The following is a 21,149-nucleotide window of genomic DNA, read 5'->3' on the forward strand; positions in this document are numbered from 1 at the left end:
TTGTCCGTCCTACAATATGGGTGCAGCAAAGACTGCAGTCGTACCTATAGTTTAATTTGGTGATACATACGTATATTATTTTGTGAAGTATGTTATTTTTCTTATCCACCACTGCAGCTAACGTAACCTGCACAAACTTAACACGAAGTCACTAAATATCAGTCTTTCAGCTTTCTATTCGATTTGGTTTGAGAGTTTTATTGCACCGACAAATACCTAGGTATATAATTTATTCTAGATTAAATCTATTAAAATTGTTACCTATATTTTGATAAAATAAATCCCAATGAGCTGTAGTGAATGACCATAAATTAATGTAAGCATACAAAAATTAAAATACATACTTTTCCATTTTTCAAGTTTTCAGTTTCGTATAAGTTATAACCTTAAACAAGTTTTTTTATTTGTACGATTAATATTTATTATTTTTTTTAAAGTTATTTATACTTTATTGACTTACTATTTTATTTTCAATATTGTATTCGTGTAGCTGTATACTAAATAATTTATTGTCAGATCGATTATTGCTGTACCTTTGTAATTTTTAATGGAATACAATAAATTAATTTAATTTAATTTTTTATTATTATTGGTACTAATTGTATTTTTAACCAAAATTTAGGATTTCATCAGAAATATAGTTATAAAATAGGTACCTATGTCATAACACTCGTAACATAATTTTTGTTTATTCTGATTATAAAATAGTTGAAACGATTTCAATTCCAAATGTAAATCTTTAGAATTGTTAAAATAATTATATAAATCTTTCAACTTTAGTATTTTCACTTTTAAGAGTTTATCAGTGCTGTTTAATGTTTATAATAATTATAAATTAGATTTTAGACTATAATTGTCTTGTCGGACTTAAATAAATATGTACTAATATTGTTATAAATAGTAAAATTAATTATTATTAATATCATTGATGTCACGGGATGTTCAAGTTTTTGTATTTTTTAATATTATAAATACCTTATTGTCGTTAACGTATATTATATTTCCTTCTTTTTATGCTACTACCTACCTACCAGACCGTAAATGACCTTCCACGAGGTTCAGCCTCCCCGAAGACTATTTAATGTTGATCCCGCGACCGGTGGTATGGTACATTCGTCTTACTTCATGAATTTGATAAATTCCAAGTAGTGTGATTTATGCCACCAACATTATATCATGTAACAATCGATACACTCCTACAGCATTGTTAAAACTTTATTTTAAAAATGTTAAAAAGACCGCAAAACTAAAAAAAAAAAATATTAACCGCATCGTTTACAGCTACGGGACTACTGGAGACCAACAAAGCATTACGTTATTGTTTTTTTTTTTCATTTGTCCATTATTCTTTTCACGCTTCAGAAAGATGAGTAGAGTGGCTTACTTGAACCGAGACGACATGGCGTCCGGCATCATAGACTCGTCTAAAGGAGAATATTATAGCGTGTGTCTATTTTGGATTCGACCGATATTTTTCGAGTTCTAACCATGTGGGACATGATCCAAAACTTTATAGCTATACCTTTCTTCAGCATTTAACTTTCGCAGCATCGTGTATAATTATTATGTTTACCAGAAAAGAGCAACAACAACGTTCACGTCGATATTATTACTTACATAAACGCTGGTTTCTGACTGAAGTTTGCGTAGGTATACCATGTCAACTCATTGTATTTAATTTTTTTTTTATAAAAAGTATCTTTATTTATTAATTAAAATATCCACTTATTGCACTCAATATTTAGATTCAAATACAACGTCTTGGTAATTTTCTATTATGATTTATTAGTTTATTACGAATGATATATTTAAAAAAAACAAAATGTGTGTATAATCTCCACTTTAAGTCGACATAATACATATAACATATAGATGTGAAATTACCTATATATTATTTGAAAATTTTAACTAATTAGTAATTACTAACGACTGAAATTTAAAATTGTTTTTTCATTTAGACACATTCGTTTTGAAGTGAGATAAGATAACTTATTTTTTAATTAAATACGTGCATAGTTATCAAATATATCAGGTTCTAGGTAGGTATTATATTATACCTAAAATAATTGTAAATTATATTTTGTTAGGCTATAGGATAATAATTTATATTATCCGCCCTAATAATAGAGTTTCTTGAAATAAAATATATTTACCATTCTGCTCGGAAATAAATAAATTGTTTGTGTACGAACAACGTGCCATTGAGAAAATTCTTTAGAATCCGTTACACTCGCGCATTACTATATCCATTATTTGCTAGCTGGCTGCGACACGACTTAGTGTGACAATCACGTAAAACGAATAAAACTGAATACAAAATTTTTCGAGGTTTTATTATTTATTATTTTTCTTTTATTATACTCGCTCAAGACGTAATTCCATGAATAAAATATATATTAAACACACAGCTGATCTATACACTGTTACGTCCATCTAGTTTCCCGACCATTGCAGATGACATTCTCCTCATGATGGTAGTTCAACGCATACGCAGCACAAGAGGTATTTTCATTGCCTCATAGTATATATAATATTTATTTATTTTTCATTAATGTTTTAGTGAATTTTTATTCAACAGTTATTTTTAAAATTATCATAAGTCATATCATAACATTAGATAACTGTAGTAGGTAGGCATTGTATTATATACCAGTCAATCTTGTTATGTAATATATCTAAACCGCAATACCACATACTTACAACTTAATGTTCTATACTTATATACCAGCGTACCTATATTACGTCTGTACTTCAACGGTACATAATATTATTTATCATATATTCCCCCAACCCCATCCCCCCGAGCCCAGACTATATTAATTATTGTAATCCAAATCATTATTATCTGTTTACTTTATTAATATTTGACAAAGTTGACATTTTAATATTGCACTATATATAGTTGTGATTTTTTCTTGTAGCATAGTTACTTCAATATGTTTCACTTAGGTATATTATATTCATTGGGTATTCATAAATGTGGAAACTAATTGTTTAAAACAAAGTTTAAATTTAATTATATATATATATATATATATATATATATATTATATTGTATTCATTATTCTTTTTTATATTCACATTAATTACCAATATGAAATAATGGTCAATAAAACAAATTTGATTACTTTGATTAATACTTCATAATCATCAAATATCCGTGTTAAATATATGTTAACGATACTCTATTTTGTAGATACACTGGATACACATTACTTGTAGTCACAGATATAAAACCATATAATATATAGTTAATAACCATTAGTTATATATCTGTGATTTTAGTCTACCTAAAATATTCGGCTGTCCTATACTGACTTTATTATAAGATCCGAGGTTTTCGTGTTATTTCGTATTTAGTACACACATGAATTCGTGATTATATAACTACGGGATACAGGTTATCACAAAATCTGTTTATTATGGAGAAAGAAATATTTTACGTAAATATTGTGTAAATGAAAAATAAACTATGGCAAAGGTTTTCTGCGATTTTTCGTCTAGTTTTGTGGTATTGTGGTCGATATCAGCTATAATACGTTATTGCTTTAAGGTTTACAGATAAATAAACGCAATCATAAATCATACAATTTTTTAAAGGACTGTTATTATTAATCCAATATAATATACCTATATTATGTAATAATAGTTATTAGTTCATAATAGTAGTTAATTTATTAAATAATAATATGTATGTTAATGCATCAGTCATTAGAAATATATTTTTTATTAGAAAACAATTAGCTTTAAAATAATATGTGAATCCATAATTGTTTTTCCATACAATTTATGAAATGCTAATTATGTTAAAGTCCAATCCTTTTTATTGATCTATCTATGTTGTATGATAAAAATATATCTCGATTTTAATTATTATACTGTAGTATAGTATCACTAATTATTTTAAAATTGCCATATTATGCAAATATAAATGCTATATAAAACAATAGGTTTTTGTATTAGGTAATAGTACCTAACTATGGTATGGTAGGGTAGAGTTAAGAGTTATACACTATTAAGTGGGGGAAGTAAGATAAATGTTTATTAAAATAAAATGTAATAAAATAAAGCATTAATTATTAAAATACAATTTAATTTAAGTCTTCTGTTAATTGTTATGTTAAGCCGCGTTTATAATAAAGGTACGTGCGTCGTATATTACTATATAGTAAATATATACATTTTTTTGTTTAATATTATATTTTAAAGAATATATAAAAATAAAAATTAGTTTACTAAATGTCCAATGTGTGCTTAGAATATGATTTATAATAGAATAAGTCCAATATTACCTTTGACACTTGATCACCGTGTTCTATGTTTTAATAATTATTCCAATAAACGATTACCAATACATATGTCAGTTTAGACTTTGTTCTAACAACATAATATCTATTCATTGTTTGAGAAAAAAAAATTTCCTATAAAACGTAGGTAGTGCTATTTTAGTATATTATATTGAATTAGATACCGATATAGGTACTCTGTTCAAGTGGAGAGTATTTATGTTTCGATGAAAACTCGTCAAGCATGGTCATCTCTGTTCTTAAACTATCTGAACCAGTTTCCTAGTAGAGTAACCGACCGTTCGATCGTATAGAGGGGGCAGAAATTGACTTCAGACGGTACCGACGGTATACCGCTCTTAACGTGATCATGTGGTAAGCGTATATAATAAGTTATGAAGAAGTGCAGTTGCTATAAAATAATATGGCTTGTGTCTACTATTATAATATGTTATTAAATATAATCGATTTAATTCACAAAAAAAAACTTTATCAAAGTAAAAACAATTATTGTGTTGGAGTTATGCAATAATTACCACTCTGTTTACTTACCTAATCAATAATAGATACCTACGTACACACTTCTCCTTATTTCATATTTATCAATTTTAATTAGTGTTGTTCCGAAATATTTTTTAAAATCTAAATACAAAGTTCATCGAATTTTCGATATTTTTATTTTTTTTTTTTAAGTACCTACCATATTAGTAAATGGTAACCGATTTGTTTTATTCAAATAAGTTTTGTTTAAGTGCATTACAATTTTGGCGATTAAAAGTCTTATTTTATTTTTCTATTTCAGGACTCATACTTATACTCTTAGCTAAATATTTTTTGAAATGCAATTTATATATTATTTAAAAACATACCTAGTCTAATATTTATCTAGCGTAAATATCCCCTGAGTATCTCGTTTGCCATGCGTCTGATCTCTGAATTATTTGAAGCCTTATCTTTAACATGGATTTCTACTCTGCCTTACGAGTTTTGGACTTAAAGTTTACTTTGGTGATGTTTTATTCAAGTTACTAAATTATATGTTAGTAGGTTAATAATTTATTATTTTCGGTTCAGCAGTGAAATAGATGAAATAATAAAGATAATAAAGATAATTTATTATAAAATAAACCTTTATAAAACTAGGTATTGATTAAATTATATATTTTTTTACAACAAATGAATCAATGTGGCTTAATAAATAATACAATTATAAAAATATGTTATATTGTAATTATACAATATAAAACTAAAAAAAAAAATTTTAATTATATTATTTTCAGTTTAATATTTTACAGGTTTTGTTCGTATTTTTGCACCGTTTTATTAGCACAATTAAAACTGAAATTTTATACTATCCATAATTGCAATTATTATGTTGGATATGATTCTAAGATTTGCTTCTTTTAATTTAAAATAAATTGTATTTTTCTTGTTAAGTACTTAAGTTACTTACTAATTAAATACATATTATTAATATTGATTGAACCTTTGATTAAATTCATGAAATTTCATAATTAGCAAATATAGTTTTCAAAATAGTTTTGTTGATATTTTACATGAGACTATTCATTTTTTGAATGTGTGACAGTTTAGAACAGTACATTATGCATACGGATTTAAAGGATATATTACGTCGAGTGAATTGCAACCAAATTGGTGGCATTCAACAAGAATAGTAAACCAAAACTTGGCTTGATGTACTGACGTACTGTAAATAAAAAATGTCTTGTGTGGTCAGTATAACAAGAGTTTTTATTTCAATATATTTTCTCAGAACTAGTCGAGAACTAACTGTGTAATACGATTAGGAAAAATTAAAAATATATTAATTGATATAAACATTTTTTAAATTGTATAAATTATTATTATCTATAATATTGTGTATGCGCATTGTGTGCTTTTATATATTATGTAATAAATAGTGTTGCTTAAATTAACAATTATAATTGTATTATTTGGTAGGTGGTTAGTAATTAATTTTTAATTTGATTTTCTAGAAAATAAAGCTAAATATATCTTTTTTAATATTATATTTCTTGAAATTAATTTTTCATGTAATGTTGTAGCTTACTAAAAAGTATTATTCAGTAAGTGTACATTATTGACCAACACATGTCACACATATGTCATATGTGACATGTACTAAACACATTTTTTTTAAATTTTTAGAATATTCGTTTTTATATTATACCGCCTATATATTATAACCATAAATAAACTGTAAAATCTTTCCTACATAGGTAGGTATTCTTAATAATATATTATATTTTTAGACTATCAATAGAATAGGTACTTAGATAGACTAAGTAATAATAAATGTATTGGTTTTACAATTATGTGTTTTTTATTTATGTTCTGGGGTCTGGTATCACATTTAGGAACTACTATAAAAAATTCATAGTTTTATCCAAAACTTTCTAGGAAGAAAAAAATATGAAAAACGGAAATATTTATTCTAAACCATTTTTAAACCAAATCGATATTAGATAGGAAATTGTTTCGAAAGAATGCATTAAGTACTTACATAAAACATTTTTGTTCCGCAAAAACAATATTTATATAGAACATCGTAATAATAATAAAAATAAATAAATAATAATAATGTGTACATTTTAGTCAGAAGTTCTGACTGGCTTTGACTCAGAACTTTTTATGTACCAGAAAGTGTCTTCTATTTTGTTTATTATTTTTATGGGTGAATAATAATTGGGTAACCTAATAATACACAAATAAAAGTGGTGATGAAAAGATTCTATTGATTGATACAGACAATTGTTGGCTTTCACTGGACTCCAGACGTTTCGGGTGTCTGGCGCCAAAATATTGGTATTGTTATTACTATTATCATTGATTTACTTTTACGGTTAAATCGCTTTTGTAAAAATTAAACTACATAATATTTTGATACAATTGTTAAAAAAAACCATGCATTAACAATATTAGCTGTTAAATTGGTAGTCCTATAATATTATCAATAGTTTATAATATGCAAGTAAATTACCCTAAGAGATTAGAAAATAAAATAAAATACTTAATATACCTTTGAGAAATTTAAATATAATTTTAAGGCCCACTTCCATTTAAAATCGAAAGTTCGTGCTGTCTTAACAAATTAGTGTTGCGTAGGGATTTGTACTGAAGTCACAACATTATACATAGTATATGTATGTATTGCCTTAAATATTAATAACGTATCCAAGTATTAAGTACTATGTAATAATAGGTGTACGCTAAATAAATGCAGCAGATTTACACTTTCTTCGGCCACTTTTCATAAGTCTTTCTAACGTGGAGTGCGCGTGAATAGCAATAATCTTTAATGATTATGTACCTTATCGTATTCTTTTTTTTTCATGCACGGTCGTTCGTTTTATAATCACGATACAAACAAAATATGAAAAACGCACGCCTATTCTGGTATAAACATCACACTTAAATATTATGTATGCCTACGTTATTATCGTGTTCTTTTATTATTATCATTATCGTTGGTTCATTTAAAGACTACTATCATGGTCGAATTCATGTACACATACAAAATATACAATGTTATATATATATATACAATATCATTAACCGTTACCGCTACGTGTTATTATTTTCTTACGATCAAATTATATAATAAGCGATTCATCTGCCAAACACATATAATGTAGCTGCAAATAGTTTACCATGATTAGGTCTCTGCTGCGATACAGCTGCAGTATTGTAGGTGTAATATTATGTAGGGCGTAGGCAGTCACATTTTCATTAATAACACCGTATATTTATTTGATACAATAATGTATCTAACTATATTGAATTAATATGATGTGGAATATCGAATAGTGTTATTATCAAAGCGTTCGTTAGTATTTTAATAATATGGTATACGGTAGACTGTTTGATTAGTTCAAACTTAACCATAACAGTTGCATTTTATTAAGAAATTCCATTATTCAGCCGGTTTAGTAAATAAAGGTATACGACATACCTTGTAATATTTATGTGGTTATAAACCTATATCTCAAAACTCAATTGTTTATATAAATTTATATTTTTCATAAATGTTAAAATTATATAATAAGAGATTCATCTGCCGAATACATATAGCTGCAAATAATTTACCATGATTAGGTGCCTACTGCAGAACTACGTATTTGTAGGTAGTCCTATTTTCTTTAATTACGTCTTATATTTATGTGATACAGTATGTAACATTGTACCTACTATTGAAACATGATGTGAAATATCGAATAGGCAGTGTTATTAGATATAATAGATAGATAGTTCGATAGATAGATAGATAGATAGATAGACAGATATAAAGTCTTAATTGTGTGAAGAACAATATACAATTACAACATTATGATATAATATTATAATACCTATGTGAAAAGATTTGTCTCTAAAAATCTGCACTTGTGGAAAAGAAAAGAGTTCATACAGTTTCATGACTTAAAATTGTTCTTGTTTACAACGTTCGAAAACAAAATAGGTATACAAATGAGAATTAAAATTACAAAATTGAATATTGTAATTAAAGCATTAATAAGTATATTTGAATAATAATGGACTGAGGTAGACTGTTTGAACTATATTACTCACATTTCATTATGAAATTCCATTATTCAGCCGGTTTAGTAAATATAGTAGATATAGGTACCTTATAATGATATTTATATGGGTATAAACCTATAACTCAATTATTTATATAAATTCACATTTTTTCGTTACTGACGAGTATGATAGGTGTATAATATTTCGAGTGATGGATTTAAACGATTCGTATTTCCTTGAATGATAAACCTACTCATTTAGGAAATCGACTATCTATTAATGTTTACATAATATTCATTTTAATTTTTAAAACAAACGCGTTTGAAATTTGAATAGATTTACCGATCATAATATTATAGTAACCATTTATATTGATTTTTCGGAAATAGTTACTATTAATATCGTTAATTATTTATCAATACGGGCGATTTTCTACAACATGTTTAAATTGTACAGTGTACACATATAGTATAATATTATATTGATATTATATCATATTCTTGAGCTGCAGATTGCATTATTATAAACTATAATATATAGTATATATCGTGTTTCATCTTATATATCCCTATAGTTAAAATCTTTAGCGAAATTATTATATATTTTTTAAACTAATTCATTATTTTTATATACCTACTTTGGTTTTGGTTATACTGTGTTTATTGTATAGTGTTTAAGATAAAGCATGACATACCATTATAGTAGGTGATTTCGACTGTTAATTAAAAATTGTAAATAACAGATAATATGAGAACTGACATAAGTAGGCAGTAATGATAATGATGGGCGTTGACATATTCTGTGAGATGGACGAAGTCGGGATTATGCAAGAATGATTTTTAACCATTGAGTATATAATATTATACTCAATGCTATTACCTATATGAGATAATTTAACTTTAACCCTTTCATTTATGTTTGATTTTATCTACATCAGAGTGGGTTCAAACATAGTTTTTAATAGGTACGTGAAATATAATTTTTACATTATATGTAGGTACCTACCTACTTATTTTAAATTCAAATAAGTATTTCGTTTTAAGCTCGTGTTTCTATACTCATACGAATATATGATATTGATATAAAATAATAACATGTAGGTAGGTACTTAAATTGCGCTTACCTATGTTTGAATTTTATTCAATATTAATATCTATATAATATGTAATTACTAATTCATTTAATGCCATATTTTAACTTAAAAACAAACATTTATGAAAATAATATGTAGTGGTATATACTATATACTCCGTTCAATCAATTTCTCTAAATTATTTTCATATATTTATTAATTTGAATTTTAGAGTTAACTTCTTCAAAATAATTATTGCCGCTTTAATCCTTATGAATTATAACTTAAGATTAACAATACAATTTTCTTTGATGTTTTATAGAACAAAACATACTTGTATGGTAAACCATAAACAACATTACACTTAAAAACAACATTTACAACTACAAAACACTTACACAATATAATATTGTATGTTGTTGTTTATTTTAAAAATCAATCTACGCTTTTTATTTAAAAATTTTTGTATTTTATATATATGATTTTCATAACATTTTCTTCCATTGTTTCGTTTAAAATAACATTTTTGATAAAATACATTCGTTAAATTAAACGTATAGGTACAAATTCAATAAAACGTTGTTTACTATAACAGTTGTACACAACAATGACTTTTTTTGAAAAAATAAGAAAACAGCAGATGTTTATATACGTATATACCTACCTACACCTTTAAGTGGAGAATAGAGATGTAAAAATGTTTTTATGCGAACTACATTACATCGTGCGTGTAATTTTGATACTTTTAAAAAGTAGACAAACTTGTTAGTATTTAGGTACGTGGGTTTCACAAGTTATATTATAAAATTATATTGTTGTTGAGGTCAAATTCATAGATCATATCTGAGATCATCGTCGTTCGCGTACATATCTTGCATCTCGATTTACTGAAGAATTAAATATAAACCACAAACTCTCAAATCATTCCTACCTGTATACCTACGTGTATTCTTTATTGCATTATTACTTTTGAAATGCACTGCGAAACACTAAAAAAAAAATAATATTAAAAAATATATCGTCGTAGGCTTTTTGTTGTTCCGTGTTTTCCGCGTTGAACTGAAGTACGTCTATCATCGACGAGTGAGTGTAAAATAATATTTTTATAGTGTTTTCCTCTAACAACACATCCTGCTACAGTGATGATATGTTATTGGTATTAGTGCCACTCCGTGTGGCAATATAATATTAATAATAACATACATTATGTGAACTTATATAAATTATAATAATAATAATTTCCCATTTATATCGAGTAAATCCTAGACGAGAATATAGACGAGAAATGCACAAATAATAATAATAATAACGAAAAAAGAAAGGATTTAGAGTGTTTTGACGGCGTTCGTACGGCGATGATGAATGGCTTCTTAAATAATATAATGATCCTAAACGGTTTAATAGGCCTCGGAAACCTACTTGCAGGTATTGGTAGTAGTAATTACGATCGTCGTGGGCAGTCGACATAATATTGTAATACGGCTCGGTATGCGTAACTGAAATTTGAATTTTTCTACTCCCACATTTAGGGCTTGGCATTGATACCTCGAGTTATCATATTTTCAACCCGTGGGTTACATTGGTATCAGATAATAATATATTGTTTAATTTATTATATTATGTTACCGTATGTGCAGTTCTCATGACGTATAGGTACTAGCCATACTTTGCTCTGTCATAATGTCGTATTATACAGTTTTGTATACATTGCATTTGCTTAAAATTTTATAATAATTTATTAAGATAAAATATCATTGCGTGTTTCAGGGTTACGAAAAGTGAAAACGGCGATGATCTGATGTTGAGTTGTGGGAACGAATACTCTGAACCAATCAATGCTTACGTGCTTCCAGACTCGCGTATCACCAAATTATGTTCGACCAGGTGAATATTTATCAGTGTTATCTATTATTACTTTTTTTAGCTTAAAATTCTTACAAGTCTTAAGGAGGCTGGAGCGTGATTAATTTTCAGTCGAAAACATAGCTCACGACTTCAATCACTAGGCCCAATATAATGTTCTGATATTAATTTTAAAAGCATATTTGAATTCGTCACTAAATTGTCTATACTTTGACAAATTCATTTTTCTGGTTTTTAGACTTAGAAATGTACTAACAAAAAGAGTAAAAATAGATCATATTTATAATTCAAATTTAAATACATTGATATAGAATATAAAAAATGCCCGACAGTCATAGTATAGTAAATTTAGAGGATAATTCAAATCTGCTTTCAAAATTTAAATTGGAACATCCTACTGAGTACTGAGCGTAGTGATTGAAGTTACTGGCAGTATTTTTTGAAGAAAAAAAAATGTTCCTAATTTTATAAAGTAATATTTGGTGACATGTGCATGCACATTGCACGTAGAGAAAATGACAGACGTATTATGATGCCCCCATACAACGCGATCGGTACTACGAATTACTCACACTAATGTTTATTTACTTTCAACAAATTCACAAGACCCATATGAACTGAAATATAAAATGCCTAGTTTTTACTCCTTAGAATGGATTACTCTCCAGCCCCCTTAAGTAAACTTGGTTAAAAAAAAAATACGTTGCTTATAAATGTTATCGGAAAAAACACACCGCATTGCGTTATAATGTGTAGTGTAATATGAATTAAAATTAACTGTAAACACGCCGTATATACGTTATTTGTATACCTAATATTACTATGTATAATACGTTCGGGCGTTTCACTATAATAATTGTATTTGAACACGAATGAAAATATTTTTGTTTACCAGGAAGTATATTTGGAAATAAAAACGCCCTAGCGATTGTTTTACGAAAATATTTCTTAAATTGCGAAAATCTAAATATCCTTTCGCTATCGTTGACTCTGAATTAGGCTGTATAAAGTATGTTATATTGTTTTTGATTTAGTGTAGCGTGGTATAAAACAATGGATGTTTAGTTATCTCAACGTAATTAATAAATATGTTGTTTGTAATGTATGATATACAATTAATATTCATATCCTCTGTCTTCGTAAATATTTTTGTTCAGTAAATATTGTTTATACTAATCGATAGTCGTTGATTATTGTTGTTTATATAATATAATCAATATAAATTTAAAACAAGCTCAACTGTTTGAATATAATACAATTTAATATTATGCATTTTCTTTGATCATATAGGTATTATATTAATATTATTTAATATACGATGATGCGCGTTATTTGGACTTTTTGTAAATCATGGTAAATCTCACTTATATAGAATCATTCGTGTACGACTATCTGTCTAAATACTATATGTATATATAGTATATAATATTGTATCTTTGTATGCTATGGGGGTGAAAACTTTATATATCATAGGTTTGTGTGACTTGCTCGATTATTAGTTTATTACCATCATATTGTATTGGTCATGATACATTGCTATATAATATGTAGATGACGTATTTTATTTTATTCATTATTGTATTATTATTATTTTTTTTTTAATGATACAGGTTTGGTAAATAATATAATGTGATATAATGATATTATAATGCTGATATGATGGATTTGTTCTATTCATAGGCATTATAAGAATGGTGAATGATATTATTTAGGGTTGAATCTCAACTCAAACACTATTATACAGAATACATATTATATATAGTTAGTGGTTTAATGTGTACCTACAGGGACGGTTTTCATTATCATTTATTATTTATTCCATTCATGCCCATTGCCCAGTGTAAACAACTACATGTCTACACCTCGTGGTATAATCATTTTTAGTATTTTTTTTAAAATTTGTCAAAATATTATATTGTTTACCTATACTCAAAACTGTTTTATGAACTATTTAAATTGTAATCTCTAAATTTGTAAAAACTCGTCTTTGGTCGAATTGCTCTTTCATAATAATTATTATTATAATATTTTATGTGTAAATTGTATTAAACAAACTCCCATATTATTAAAGATGTATATTTTGCTATACATTTTCATTTTCATTAAACCATTGGAATCGTGTGATATTATGTCATGTACACTGTGCACATTGAAATTTATTTATTTGATCACGTACACTGGACATGATTTATGTCACGGTCTCGCAGACTCCAGGACGTACAAAATATGTATAGGTACTTACAGCATTATTCATAGTGCGCCTGTAGGATAATAATATTAAAATACAGTAGGTTATGCAAATGCAATATTAGTGTTTAGCACATTCCTAAGGAGTTAGGAATAATTCTTTTTTTTTAAAAACGAGTTTATTCCTTTCCTTGTTCCTTAAAAAAAGAATCTGTTCCTTTGTTGTTCCTTTAGAAAATTGACGAGTTCCTTTTTTTGTTTCAAATAAGATAAAAAATAGGGAGGTAAAAATAGATAGGTTAAAACAGGTAATAATAATTTATGCAGATTCTTTAAGGTCCTTAAGGATTTTACAAATTACAATCAATCTTGTTGACTGTTGTCCATAATAATTTAACACGTTAACATATTATTATGTTTCATAAAGTTGAAATATATTCACAAATGGTAAACCCAAGTTCCAATCAGCATCACAATACAAACGTTTTTATTGTTCAATGTTCTTGATATTTTCTATCGGCGCTCCGACAACAATTTCCATATTATAATAAGAAATATTTATATAGTTAAGTCTTAACGATTAACGTTGATTCTCGATAACGATCACCAATACACATGCTAAGAAAAATATACCAATATTTTAATTTAAATTATTTACATAATATTATCAGCAGTGTAGATGGAAACTCGAAAGGAACGGAAAATGTTGTTATTTTTCCTTGATAAAATGAATCCGTTCCCCTTGGAACTCGTTCTTTCCTAATACCATAATATAATATAATAGATAAGTGTATAGTATTACGTGCGACTACACGCGCGAGTGTATGGGGCTTAGTGTACATCAGCTGTTGGGTTAGGACTTGGGACAGCATGGGGGTGCCCTGGGGGGAGGGAATCGGGAGGGATACGACTGCGGGCGACCTTGAAACGTAAATTTTGTTTACGCCTCGCAAACAGGGCTGACCTTTGGTTTGGATCGTGTGCAGCGAGCGCGGGGTTAACACTAAAGCGGACGTAACTTTTATCGATCGGGTGGCCCGGCGGCGGCGGCAGCAGCGGCGTGAGTTTTCGACCATTACCTCTGATAATAATAATAATTATACACTGCCATCGGGGATTTTTTTATTTATTTTATAATATTATAGAGGTAAGCGCATACACACCATAACGCGTTTATATAACATTATGATATATATATATTATAATAGTCGTATATATTATTATGTCGTCATTATATACATTTATACACGAACAGAAAATAAAAAAAAAATGACGACGAAGACGACTCGGTGTGGGTTTTCGATTGATAATAATTAAATTATATACGTGTTTGTACCCGCCGCGTGGCTATTATCGTGTAATAATTCACGCAAAACTCTGCGGTCCGCATGTTTTTTTATTTCCAACTATGTATATAGTTCTGCAGTTGGAAGACGTGGGAGGCCATAATATGTATATAGAACACGATAAACCTTTCGACATCCCAACGTGTATGTTTCACATTTTTAAATGCAAGATAAATTAATGTATATATGGACTTATACACTTTTGGTACTTGGAATAATATTATTATAATTTAAAATATTACGAATATTCATAAAGATTCGTACGTATTGGTTTCACGTCAGAAAAATTGTACGATCCTATATCGTTTTGTAATATATACAATTACGGGTAATTTGCGTAGTGAGTGCCTATTAATAGGTAATAATAGTTATTAGAAACAAACTCGACATATTTTTGAAAACAAATTTAATTTTAAACGTTTCATAAAAATAACAATGAAAAATAATAATTATAAAACATCATCTTAGCTTACGATGATTTATCCGTATGTTTTTTTTATTTTCAAATATACATTTTGTAGTTGGAAAACATGGGAGGCCATATATGTATACTTTACACTATTAACCTTTGGACATACCGACGACGTTTACTTTTCACTTTTTTAAAATGAACATACAAATATACAATGTATGTAGGCTTAGACTTTAGGTTCTTAGAATAATTCTATTACGAATATACACGAAGATACCTACGTATTAATAGTAATTAGAAATAAACTTAATAAACAAATTTCATTTTAAACTTTTCGGAAGAATATCAATGCTAAATTATACTATTGTACTACATAGTCATAGACCATAGTTATATTTTATAAGTCATATCTATTGCAAAAACTGACAATTTTTTATATTATTTGGATATGATTTTTTTTCTTATAGGAACTAGTATTGACAGTATTGCCATAATAAATAGTCCAAAAAAATAGTTCTAAAATAATTTACTTAAGCATTAATTCAACTGCCTATTCAAGAGTTTTATAAAAAGACCAATTTTATGTGGTCAAACCAACCTTTAAACTTTTAATATATAATCAATATTATAAAGGTAGGCTCTATTATTTTTTACGGGCCAATAAAAATTGTAAGTATTTCATATAAACGTTTAAATGTAAAATTTTTATTAATATGCACTATTAACTATCGTCTGTATATTATGTTTGTGTCTTGTGATATAACAAGACACAAACATAATAGAAATGCAAGACATTAATTTTATTTTAAATACCTGGTATTTATTTGTTTTTAATAGTTCTTTTGTAGATCTAGGTAATTGAATTGTTTGTTTGCATTACCTAATATACATTTATAAGGTTGTACCAGTTGTGTTTAAATTGTATACATTATTATTTATTTTATGTTCATGGGATTGTTCTATTCCGGAGTTGAACATTATTGCTCTTAATTATTTTGATGGAATAAAGCAAACAGGATATTAAAACTGTATATGTTGTTTCATTAATTCTATTTGAAATACTTATTGTTCTTGAGTAAATACAAGTCGTACGTTAAGGTGAACTATACTAGTCGCTAGATAAATGATGCTATAATTAGTATTGAAATGTATACAAACTGTAAATGTGTTTAAACGTAGGTGCGCATGTAGTAGAAAATTATAGTCATATTAATTATACAACTCTAGACCGATTGGGCCACAAGTAACATATTACCTATATTAAACTCGCATTATTACGTTATTATTTATGGACAACTTTGTAATGACACTCAGTCGTATAACATAACATAGGTAGGTACAACCGGGTATAATATATTGTATGCGATGAAAGTTATTCATTTTCGCACGAGGACAATACGATCTTATTTCTTGACATTCACGACTCGTGTATAACACAAGTACCTTTCACTATTTTGTGGTTGTTAGTTGATGATAACATAGTAATATTAAACTGTATATTATAGTTATTTACCGACCAAAAATTGATTAGCTATTATCGATTGTGCACAATATACAGGAAATAAAAAAACTCGTTGCACAAAATAAATTGTAGTGTTACAATTGGCCACTCTAATCTCAATGTTAATCCGGGGAAAAAAGTACCTACGTATTTGCTGGTATATACCAACTTGTTACCTTCGTAAAATAAAATAATATTTATATACCTAATTGTCGTGCGTAAAAAATATTATAGAATCCCGATTCCTAAAGGTACCCACGTAGACGACGCGTGTTTAAAAACTTCGTAATTTCTCGATCGCATAAACTTATTTTCCACCTAGGTTACTGGTTTTAATTGTACCTATATAATATTGTATAGATACTGACGACTGAAGGTTAAGACGTGAAATATGAGAATTTATGTAAGAATACCTATGTATTTCATTAACATCATGACGTGTTGTAAAATAGGTAGCGACGATATGATGGTAATACAGTAAGTGTAAGTGCATCATAACAATAATAAATTATATATATATATATGACATACCTATTGGTATTATAATAAATTATACTATGATAAAATAGACAATAATATTATATTATATAATACTAATATTATGGTATTTGATAAATATGACTACTGTGCATAGGTACATATTGTACATATCGAAAAACAACTCACTTGTTTGGTGAGATCATATCGCTGTAACCGCATATCGACTACCTATCGTGTATTTGGTGAGAAAATTATGTAAATGTGCGCACCGTTAATAAAAATAGTATAACTTAATTTTAAATTCATTTTTGTTTGATAAAATGTTTATTTACCTACATAATATAATGAATATAATGAATAATGATGCTTACTTCAATATCATTCTCACCCCATTGTATCCTTAAAATAGGCACTGCATCGAATTATAACATTATAATTTTTTTAGCATACCCAAATACCATATAATTAGATACTTGGATTATACCATTTGAGGAGTGTACACTCCAGAATTACAAGTTACCACAGAGTCCATACAATTTTATTTTATTTTTTTCAAATGTGGACCACGATTTTTACTGTAAATTGCAGATGTTTTTTTTTAATATTAATAACAATTAAACGAAATATTAATTAATGAAATATTAGGTAAGTCTAGTATTTATTACATACACATTAAATGGACAATTTTTATAAATTATAAAATAGGTAGGTACTAATATATTAATACTAATTAGTACGTAATACTATATTACCATCGTAGTTCCCATATCTTTAAATACTTATTAACTATAATAATATATTAAGTTCCTTTATTCCTTCAATCGAGTTTTGATTTATATAAATCGAAATTTTTATAAAAAAATCATCTGATTTACAATTTACAGAAAAAAGGATAGGACTTATTCTTATTTAAAAAAAGAAGTTTGTATCACGACAACAGAATACTCCTTTATATCATAAGATATATAACTATATGAAAATAAACATTTTAAGTATACCAACCTACTACCTACTTAAAAATTCCAAAAATTAGAATTTTAATGAATTCATAGTCAAAGGAACATAATATTATGGTATATGCATGATAATTGAATCACTCTGTACCTACGTATATTATACTTATTACTTACAGCGTACTGTATAGTGGTACTCGATTTTGATTAAAAATAATATCGATGTATTTTTGGTAAACTTTCGATTATCCGATTTGCGGATTATCATGGTTTTCCGCGGAATTATGCACATTACTAAAAATAATATGTATATTACATAATATGTTTTTTTTTGAAAAAAATAATATTAGTGTTATTTATATCAAGACTAAATAAACAGCCATGTCGGGAAAATCGTTCTGCGCATGAAGTGTGCCCCAGACTTGGAATAGACGAGTTAATCGTAGAAAATATCATGAAAAATATTCTAAAATTTTATTGGCGATTGAAAGCTTATCAATTAACAGGCCGGCGGGGGGTGGATCTGTAACGGGGAACATGTAAAATAACATATAAATGATACACAGCATCATCTTATCAATTTCAATCGCCAATTACGCTGAATTCCGTATCAACGCCCCAATAAAAGATTTATTATTTTATTATTTATTCCAATTAATTACCGTTTATTCCAATAGTCTAATGGTTGGGAAAATACGTAGTTTCGCTGACATGCCTGTTGTATTTAGTCGTGATTTACATTATAATAATATGACTATAAAATGAATTAATAATTTTTTTATTCGTATAAATGTATAATCGTACTGAAAATATTAGGAATATCCTATGGAGTTTTATCAAAATTGAATCATAAGTAGGTAAATACAAAATATTGGTTTTTGCATTTTTATACTGGTACTTCAATCAATCAATTGTTGATATTGAATGCATAATAATATTATGTGTGTATTCTTATAATATGCTTTTAATATTTTATATTAGTACTTATATAATATTTATGTTCTAAATGTGTAATGTTTATGTGAGTGTGATTATAGTTTTATGTATATTATATATTGGTAAAAAAAAAACTTTTTAAAAACAGTATAATATTAAATATTAAAAGTTAGTTGTTATACAATAATTTTAAATACTATACATTTATATATTGCATAAAATAAAAGACCGGTTAAATTTAATTAAATCAGTTACTACTTACCATATTTAAATATTTTGTTGTTTATAAATTATGATTATACAATAGTAGGTAAGTACATTAGTACTTAAATCAAATACTGGCAATCACGAAGAACATGCAGTTGATACTAAATAATTTTTATTACTTTTTAATTTCGATAAATAGTGAACAATTCAACAAAATAATGTTTAAGTACTTAAATAAATAAATTAAATATTTAGGTATTCATAAATTAATTTTAAATGTGGGTAAAATTGTGTAATATATATATTTTTTAAATAAACTTATATATTAGAAGTATAGCATTCATTTTAAATATTTTAAAAAATAAACACTAAAAATATTGTATAAATCTTAAATATTGAATTATGCATTATTTTGATATGTGTTATGACATATTTTTTTAGTAGAACCTTTTACTATAATTGTTTTGTTTAGTAACCGGATACCTATAGTATATTATTAATTTGTTTTGATAAAACTAATGCTCTTTTATTTTTAAAATTATTATTACCTATGTTTTGTATAATAATTAATATGTAGAAAGACAATACAAATCATATGTTTGAAATTCATCAAGTTTTAGTTATTTTTTTAAATAAATTATACTCATAACTAGTGATAATATTATAATATTATATGTATTTTAGTAGTTTTTTATTTTAACTACATTATTATATATTATTATTGAGTAAGAAATAAGAATAAGTTACTTAAACAAGCTGGTTTCACTTTGAAATTATTATTTGAATTGGTAGCTGGTTGCGATGATTATTTTTTATTGAAATTTATTTTAAAGAAATATTTTGTTGTGCTTATTTGATGATAGATATATTATGTATATTAAAAAGTCTATAATTATTATATTTTGTTTTTTAGACAAATGTATCCGGTGTGTGATAATAACTCACATTATTCAGTAACATACGAAACACTAAAGCCGGTGTTAGTATCGTCAGATACGGCATCTGTAGGATATGGAAAACTGGAAACTGTGCCGCCACCTATTGGTGGAGTTTCGGGGAAAATGTCGACCATCAACGGTGGAAGTACAACTACCCCTAATATTTGTATAGAGGGTGGTCGCATTGAATTCGTGAAATCTCCAATAGATTGCGGTGATGAAAAACAGGACTACTTAAAGGTAATGATGATAGAGAGCGCTTACGTGATTATTATTTTTAAAAATAGAAACTTTTTCAATGGCTTTGAATACTTTGAGCAATTAATGATATTATTATTATTACAGTATAATATAAGGTATGAATATTATTCGTTTCGTTTTCTATAAGTTTTTATTGGTACATTTCAGCAATACGAGTAATAATTATAT

The 21,149-nt window shown here is 26.9% G+C and overlaps 1 protein-coding gene across 1 annotated transcript in view; it reads left to right on the forward strand.

The window, feature by feature from the left end:
• LOC100570812 overlaps window positions 1-21,149 on the forward strand; it is a 244,928-nt gene that overhangs the window by 33,680 nt on the left and 190,099 nt on the right. The window contains exons 2-3 of the mRNA XM_003242601.4: window positions 11,665-11,781; window positions 20,696-20,960. Of these exons, the coding sequence (XP_003242649.1) occupies window positions 11,665-11,781; window positions 20,696-20,960 (382 nt within the window). The remainder of the gene's footprint in view (window positions 1-11,664; window positions 11,782-20,695; window positions 20,961-21,149) is intronic.

The sequence above is a fragment of the Acyrthosiphon pisum genome, chromosome A1, assembly GCF_005508785.2.
Source record: "Acyrthosiphon pisum isolate AL4f chromosome A1, pea_aphid_22Mar2018_4r6ur, whole genome shotgun sequence".
Classification (NCBI taxonomy): Eukaryota; Metazoa; Arthropoda; class Insecta; order Hemiptera; family Aphididae; genus Acyrthosiphon; species Acyrthosiphon pisum.